Genomic DNA, 9,329 nt, shown 5'->3' on the forward strand with positions numbered 1-9,329 from the left:
TCAGTTCCTGCTCATGCGAGTAGAACATCTTGGCAGTGAAGACATCATCCTCAATCTATCGCTTCTCTTCACAAAGAGCACCAAGAGCCTTAGCTTGAGGTGCACCTCCCCATCATCCTCTGCTCCTCCTGCTCTCCAGGACCAATCAGTGCTGTCCACCTGCACTGCATCCTCATACACCAGGGCCTGTAGCAGCTGTGAGGACAAACCTCGTCTCCTCAGGTTGTAGTCCTTCACATGTGTTTTTATGCTACTACCGACTGTGGCCTTTTGGACAGGCAGTTGGCAATACCTTGACCATCTATTGATAGCAGATAATCAAAACCTTGACCATCTATTGATAACAGATAATCAATACCTTGACCATCTATTGATAACAGATAATCAATACCTTGACCATCTATTGATAACAGATAATCAATACCTTGACCATCTATTGATAACAGATAATCAATACCTTGACCATCTATTAATAACAGATAATCAATACCTTGACCATCGATTGATAACAGATAATCTGTCACAGCTGTCGAAAGGAGTAGACCAAGGTGCAGCGTGGAAGATGTTCATCTTGTATTTATTTTACCCAGAACACTCTGACAATCAAACAAAACGACAGCAAAACAGTTCTGTCAGGTTTCACCAACTAAACAGTAAATAACTACCCACAAGGACAAAGGAAAAACAGGCTGCCTAAGTATGGCTTCCAATCAGAGACAACGAAAGACACCTGCCTCTGATTGGAAACCATACCCGGCCAAAACATAGCAAATAAAACATAGATTGCCCACCCACCTATCACACCCTGGCCTAGCTAAACAGAGAAAACACAGCTCTCCTAGGTCAGAGTGTGACATAATCAATACCATGACCATCTATTGATAACAGATAATACAGACAGAAAATATGTTAAAGGTAATCCAATCTAAACAAAAAATAAATAAAAAATGACCTAAAGCTGCTATAAAATTACTCTGATTACCATCCAACAATAGATCATTAGCAACAGAAACCAAGTTCAGAAACAGATACAAATAAACATTATTATTGTGTTTGACCACCCAGAATTATCATAGAACTGATATGAGCTGACTTGTTCCTATTGTTGAATATATATCTATAACCTGCATATTTTCAGGCCACAGAGGAACCTCCGTTCTAGCAGCAGACTGAAGGTTCCCTCCAGATTGGTCCTCAATCTGTTCCTCTGCAGTCTGTGCAGTGCAGTCTGGAAGAGACTGCTGGTGGGGACCATCAATCTGTTCCTCTGCAGTCTGTGGAGTGCAGTCTGGAAGAGACTGCTGGTGGGGGACCATCAATCTGTTCCTCTGCAGTCTGTGGAGTGCAGTCTGGAAGAGACTGCTGGTGGGGGACCATCAATCTGTTACTCTGCAGTCTGTGGAGTGCAGTCTGGAAGAGACTGCTGGTGGGGGACCATCAATCTGTTACTCTGCAGTCTGTGGAGTGCAGTCTGGAAGAGACTGCTGGTGGGGGACCATCAATCTGTTCCTCTGCAGTCTGTGGAGTGCAGTCTGGAAGAGACTGCTGGTGGGGGACCATCAATCTGTTACTCTGCAGTCTGTGGAGTGTAGTCTGGAAGAGACTGCTGGTGGGGGACCATCGATGGAGGATGCTGTTCTTCCTCTCCATCGTCTTCAGTTTTCTGTCATCACAATAATGCATGTCGAAAAATAACAACTTTGTTTAGTCATTTGAAATGAATTACATACATTGCAATTGTATGTTGCTGGAGCATTGCAACATATTGCTCCTCCCAGCAGGTTTTTGCCTCTCAGGGGTGACACTGACATTCCTGCCCCAATCCCTAATGGTGTCCAGTGTTGTTCCTACAACATAACAACACTGACATTCCTGCCCCAATCCCTAATGGTGTCTAGTGTTGTTCCTACAACATAACAACAGTGATATTCCTGCCCCAATCCCTAATGGTGTCCAGTGTTGTTCCTACAACATAACAACAGTGACAGATGTGACAACATTTCTAATCAATACTGAAATTCTACGCTTAGATTATTGATACAATGGTTTACCTGGAAGAGACTGTGCAATTTCTTCCATTTCCCTTTTTGCCTCTGTTGCAACTTCTGTTGCTGGGGAAACCCTCTATGGCAGAGAGTCCACTGCATCAAAACAACAGGAAATGTTAGGAACATCACTGGAGTCAACCAGCATCAAGTAAATTAATAACAATTCCAAGTGTACTAACGTAGCCTCTGGCGTTTTCCCATGGTGGAGAAGTGCATCAGTCAGGAGGTCAATAAGATGGGACGGCCTCATTTCTTTGGTGACCTTCCCACAGCGCCTCAGATACGACCACAGCCTCTCCATCTGCTCCCCATCTGCCAGTCCAGCACCTTCCACATATCGGGTGTTGAATTTCATCTAGAAATATAAAATCATGTCATACCATGGTAAAAGGGTTATTTGGTTAAACCTTATAAAATATGAATAAATACCTACTGACAATATTAATGATCCTGTTCAAGTACCTGACATGGCAAGTCATGTCCATCAGCATGGAAACCTGGAACAACCAATCTGGTCCCATGATTCAATTCAGGAAAGTTTCTCTAAAAAGTTATGGACCAAATGTTCATGTTAAAACTATTTTTGGAGAAAACTGCTTTTCAAATGTTAAAGTCAATGAGAGCTTGAATAAAAAAGGTTCATTACTTCACATGTGGCTGCATCTGGCATCAATGTCCTCCATGAAGATGAGGTTGATGTTCTGGCCTCTCATCCCCTCCTTCATCTCTCAGCAGGTTCACTGCATCTGGCATCAATGTCCTCCATGAAGATGAGATTGATGTTCTGGCCTCTCATCCCCTCCTTCATCTCTCAGCAGGTTCACTGCATCTGGCATCAATGTCCTCCATGAAGATGAGGTTGATGTTCTGGCCTCTCATCCCCTCCTTCATCTCTCAGCAGGTTCACTGCATCTGGCATCAATGTTCTCCATGAAGATGAGACTGATGATCTGGCCTCTCATCCCCTCCTTTATCTCTCAGCATGTTCACTGCATCTGGCATCAATGTTCTCCATGAAGATGAGACTGATGTTCTGGTCTCTCATCCCCTCCTTCATCTCTCAGCAGGTTCACTGCATCTGGCATCAATGTCCTCCATGAAGATGAGGTTGATGTTCTGGCCTCTCATCCCCTCCTTCATCTCTCAGCAGGTTCACTGCATCTGGCATCAATGTCCTCCATGAAGATGATGTTCTGGCCTCTCATCCCCTCCTTCATCTCTCAGCAGGTTCACTGCATCTGGCATCAATGTTCTCCATGAAGATGAGACTGATGATCTGGCCTCTCATCCCCTCCTTCATCTCTCAGCAGGTTCACTGCATTTGACAAACTACAGAAGAGATATATCATTATTTACAAACTAAATTAATCAACACTGAAATAAAATACTGAAAAAGAACATGATAAAACCTCCTTATTACTGCATCCCACCTTTCACCCTTTTTCATGTTCAGGAAGTGAAGCGGGTGGTCATGCTGGCAGGAAACCCCAACACGCCTGCCTCCTCCAATTTCCTTGTTTTGGGTTTGGACCTGATGGCGTTGCCAGCTTGAAATCTATGGCAACCCTAAAAAATTCACTAATAATATCTAGTACAGTACAGGTATAATGTACTGAGCTGTTGATAACTAATAATATCTAGTACAGTACAGGTATAATAACTAATAATATCTAGTACAGTACAGGTATAATGTACTGATCTGTTGATAACTAATAATATCTAGTACAGTACAGGTATAATGTACTGAGCTGTTGATAACTAATAATATCTAGTACAGTACAGGTATAATAACTAATAATATCTAGTATAGTACAGGTATAATAACTAATAATATCTAGTACAGTACAGGTATAATGTACTGAGCTGTTGATAACTAATAATATCTAGTACAGTACAGGTGTAATGTACTGAGCTGTTGATAACTAATAATATCTAGTACAGTCCAGGGATAATGTACTGAGCTGTTGATAACTAATAATATTTAGTACAGTACAGGTATAATGTACTGAGCTGTTGATAACTAATAATATTTAGTACAGTACAGGTATAATGACTAATAATATCTAGTATAGTACAGGTATGATAACTAATAATATCTAGTACAGTCCAGGTATAATGTACTGAGCTGTTGATAACTAATAATATCTAGTACAGTACAGGTATAATGTACTGAGCTGTTTATAACTAATAATATCTAGTACAGTACAGGTATAATAACTAATAATATCTAGTACAGTACAGGTATAATGTACTGGGCTGTTGATAACTAATAATATCTAGTACAGTACAGGTATAATAACTAATAATATCTAGTACAGTACAGGTATAATGTACTGAGCTGTTGATAACTAATAATATCTAGTACAGGTATAACGTACTGAGCTGTTGTTAACTAATAATATCCAGTACAGTACAGGTATGATAACTAATAATATCTAGTACAGTACAGGTATAATGTACTGAGCTGTTGATAACTAATAATATCTAGTACAGTACAGGTATAACATACTGAGCTGTTGATAACTAATAATATCTAGTACAGTACAGGTATAATAACTAATAATATCTAGTACAGTACAGGTATAACGTACTGAGCTGTTGATAACTAATAATATCTAGTACAGGTATAACATACTGAGCTGTTGATAACTAATAATATCTAGTACAGTCCAGGTATAATGTACTGAGCTGTTGATAACTAATAATATCTAGTACAGTACAGGTATAATGTACTGAGCTGATGATAACTAATAATATCTAGTACAGTACAGGTATAATGACTAATAATATCTAGTACAGTACAGGTATGATGTACCGAGCTGTTGATAACTAATAATATCTAGTACAGTACAGGTATAATAACTAATAATATCTAGTACAGTACAGGTATAATGTACTGAGCTGTTGATAACTAATAATATCTAGTACAGTACAGGTATAATGTACTGAGTTGTTGATAACTAATAATATCTAGTACAGTACAGGTATAATAACTAATAATATCTAGTACAGTACAGGTATAATAACTAATAATATCTAGTACAGTACAGGTATAATGTACTGAGCTGTTGATAACTCAAATCAAATCAAATCAAATCAAATTTATTTATATAGCCCTTCGTACATCAGCTGATATCTCAAAGTGCTGTACAGAAACCCAGCCTAAAACCCCAAACAGCAAGCAATGCATGTGAAAGAAGCACGGTGGCTAGGAAAAACTCCCTAGGAAAAACTCCCTAGAAAGGCAAAAACCTAGGAAGAAACCTAGAGAGGAACCAGGCTATGAGGGGTGGCCAGTCCTCTTCTGGCTGTGCCGGGTGGATATTATAACAGAACATGGTCAAGATGTTAAAATGTTCATAAATGACCAGCATGGTCAAATAATAATAATCATAGTAGTTGTCGAGGGTGCAACAAGCACGTCCGGTGAAGAGGTCAGGGTTCCATAGCCGCAGGCAGAACAGTTGAAACTGGAGCAGCAGCACGGCCAGGTGGACTGGGGACAGCAAGGAGTCATCATGCCAGGTAGTCCTGAGGCATGGTCCTAGGGCTCAGGTCCTCCGAGAGAAAGAAAGAAAGAGAGAAAGAGAGAATTAGAGAGAGCATATTTAAATTCACACAGGACACCGGATAAGACAAGAGAAATACTCCAGATGTAACAGACTGACCCTAGCCCCCCGACACATAAACTACTGCAGCATAAATACTGGAGGCTGAGACAGGAGGGATCAGAAGACACTGTGGCCCCATCCGATGATACCCCCGGACAGGGCCAAACAGGCAGGACATAATCCCACCCACTTTGCCAAAGCACAGCCCCCACACCACTAGAGGGATGTCTCCAACCACCAACTTACCGTCCCAAGACAAGGCCGAGTATAGCCCACAAAGATCTCCGCCATGGCACAACTTAAGGGGGGGCGCCAACCCAGACAGGAAGACCACGTCAGTGACTCAACCCACTCAAGTGACGCACCCCTCCCATGGACGGCATGGAAGAACACCAGTAAGCCAGTGACTCAGCCCCTGTAATAGCGTTAGAGGCAGAGAATCCCAGTGGAAAGAGGGGAACCGGCAAGGCAGAGACAGCAAGGGCTGTTCGTTGCTCCAACCTTTCTGTTCACCTTCACACTCCTGGGCCAGACTATACTTAATTATAGGACCTACTGAAGAGATAAGTCTTCCGTAAAGACTTAAAGGGAGGAGATAACTAATAATATCTAGTACAGGTATAATGTACTGAGCTGTTGATAACTAATAATATCTAGTACAGTACAGGTATAATGTACTGAGCTGTTGATAACTAATAATATCTAGTACAGTACAGGTATAATGTACTGAGCTGTTGATAACTAATAATATCTAGTACAGGTATAACGTACTGAGCTGTTGATAAGTAATAATATCTAGTACAGTACAGGTATAATGTACTGAGCTGTTGATAACTAATAATATCTAGTACAGTACAGGTATAATAAGTAATAATATCTAGTACAGTACAGGTATAATGTACTGAGCTGTTGATAACTAATAATATCTAGTACAGTACAGGTATAATAAGTAATAATATCTAGTACAGTACAGGTATAATGTACTGAGCTGTTGATAACTAATAATATCTAGTACAGTACAGGTATAATGTACTGAGCTGTTGATAACTAATAATATCTAGTACAGTACAGGTATAATAACTAATAATATCTAGTATAGTACAGGTATAATAACTAATAATATCTAGTACAGTACAGGTATAATGTACTGAGCTGTTGATAACTAATAATATCTAGTACAGTACAGGTGTAATGTACTGAGCTGTTGATAACTAATAATATCTAGTACAGTCCAGGGACAATGTACTGAGCTGTTGATAACTAATAATATTTAGTACAGTACAGGTATAATGTACTGAGCTGTTGATAACTAATAATATCTAGTACAGTACAGGTATAATAACTAATAATATCTAGTATAGTACAGGTATAATAACTAATAATATCTAGTACAGTACAGGTATAATGTACTGAGCTGTTGATAACTAATAATATCTAGTACAGTACCGGTGTAATGTACTGAGCTGTTGATAACTAATAATATCTAGTACAGTCCAGGTATAATGTACTGAGCTGTTGATAACTAATAATATTTAGTACAGTACAGGTATAATGTACTGAGCTGTTGATAACTAATAATATCTAGTACAGTACAGGTATAATGTATTGAGCTGTTGATAACTAATAATATCTAGTACAGTACAGGTATAATGTACTGAGCTGTTGTTAACTAATAATATCTAGTACAGTACAGGTATAATAACTAATAATATCTAGTACAGTCCAGGTATAATGTACTGAGCTGTTGATAACTAATAATATCTAGTACAGTCCAGGTATAATGTACTGAGCTGTTGATAACTAATAATATCTAGTACAGTACAAGTATAACATACTGTCGTGTCTTTGGCATCATTAAACTGAAGACATGTTTATCAAATAACTCTCTGTAATTATTATTACGCGATTAACTGATTAATCGTGTAACTAATTAACTAGGAGGTCGGGGCACCAAGGAAAATATTCACATTACAAAGTTATAATTTTCCTAATATAACTCTCAGATAATATAATATCTGATCGATTAGTCTTCTGATTTAATGACGTATTCTTTACCTTGGTCAGTCTCATTCCAAACGTCGTAAATTGTTGTTATCTGTATGAACCCAGTCTTCACTAAGTCATCCATACATCAATTGTCTTAAAATCATTTATTTACTAAACTAAGTAATTCACAGAAAGCATACAAACAGTAGTTATCTTTACAAAGAATTGGTAGAGTAATGTGCCCTAGTGGGCTAAACTGGCATGGCGGCTTGTTAAACAAAGGGTGATAAAGGGCAGCTGAGGAGGCACACAGAGTTCATTAATATTAACAATTGATATGCTAATCCTTTGCACATGAACGCTCACTCATTCGGGAACAGTTGCAATCAATATATATATTTACGCTCAGTGTGTCATCGGGATCCTTGTTGGAGAGTTTCGTCCTCGCGTTCTCTCTCTCTCTCTCTCGGTTAGAATGGATATTTCAAAGTGACATTCATTAATGTCGTTATAGGAGAGATGTTTCGGTGGTCTTCGCGTTCAATGATACCGAATTCCTAGCTGCAGACTAGTAATTAATATCAAAGACTTAATCTTATTCTGTATCGATAGTTTAACCACGTGATATGGTTAAAGTTCAGTAGAGGGATGCATGGCCAAACCTATTAGCCAACTCGTAATGGAGTGGAGGCCTGGTCTGCAACCTTTAGCCACTCGTAATGGAGGTACGCTCGGTCTAGGGAAAGAAACCCTGGGTGGGGGTTCATATACTGAACGTAGAAAAGGCTATCACATGACGCCTTGTCCTGTCTGTGTCCCTGGGGGCGTGCCGGTGACTTGGTAAAACTTTAAACAGAAAATACAATTCTCTCACAAGCACATCTGGTACACACATCTCTCACATCTTACAAGCATCCCAACATATTCCAAAAAGGTTTATCCTTATTCATTAATTTTATACAACCATCTCATCGCTGAGGCTAGTATATAAACCTTATTATCGTAATATGGCCGTATTGTCTCTCATGAGTTTCACACAATTGTACCAAATGGACCAGTTCGTAGCTGGATTCTTCACCGATCTTTTATACCTTCTCCAGAACATAAATGTCGTTCGGTTCCCCAATTCTTTGAGGTGGAAAAATTCCTTTGTCTCTCTATGAAACCACTCTGTCTCAAAACTGTGGCCATGAGGCAGGACATTCCCTTTGGAATTTTACGACCCCTCTCACAGGGCCTGGGTAGGGGGAGGTAGGTAGGGGGATGGTGCATAGAAAACCCAGAGGGCAACGTCATGACAATACTGAACTGTTGATAACTAATAATATGTAGTACAGTACAGGTATAACGTACTGAGCTGTTGATAACTAATAATATCTAGTACAGTACAGGTATAATGTACTGAGCTGTTGCCTGAAGCAGATCACACACAGTGGTACCAGGTTCAGTGTCTAAATGGATGTTGCCTGAGTCAACCAATAATATTACATTCAACATACACAATACCAACATACCGTCTCCAACCATCAGACCACTGAGTCAACCAATAATATGACATTCAACATACACAATACCAACATACTGTCTCCATCCATCAGACCACTGAGTCAAACAATAATATTACATTCAACATACACAATACCAACATACCGTCCGTCTCCAACCATCAGACCACTGAGTCAAC

General features: G+C 39.5%; 1 protein-coding gene across 1 annotated transcript; it reads right to left on the reverse strand.

Moving 5' to 3' along the window:
* Nucleotides 1-2,728, reverse strand: LOC115183262 (uncharacterized). Its single transcript, XM_029744603.1, has 6 exons — nt 2,695-2,728; nt 2,511-2,591; nt 2,228-2,403; nt 2,052-2,141; nt 1,605-1,663; nt 1-260 (listed from the first exon to the last, which is right to left on the reverse strand). Exons 1-6 carry the CDS (start codon nt 2,716-2,718, stop codon nt 1-3), a joined length of 690 nt encoding a protein of 229 aa, XP_029600463.1. The 5' UTR covers nt 2,719-2,728.
* Between the last annotated feature and the right edge of the window lie 6,601 nt (nt 2,729-9,329).

Source organism: Salmo trutta, unplaced genomic scaffold, assembly GCF_901001165.1.
Source record: "Salmo trutta unplaced genomic scaffold, fSalTru1.1, whole genome shotgun sequence".
NCBI lineage: Eukaryota > Metazoa > Chordata > Actinopteri > Salmoniformes > Salmonidae > Salmo > Salmo trutta.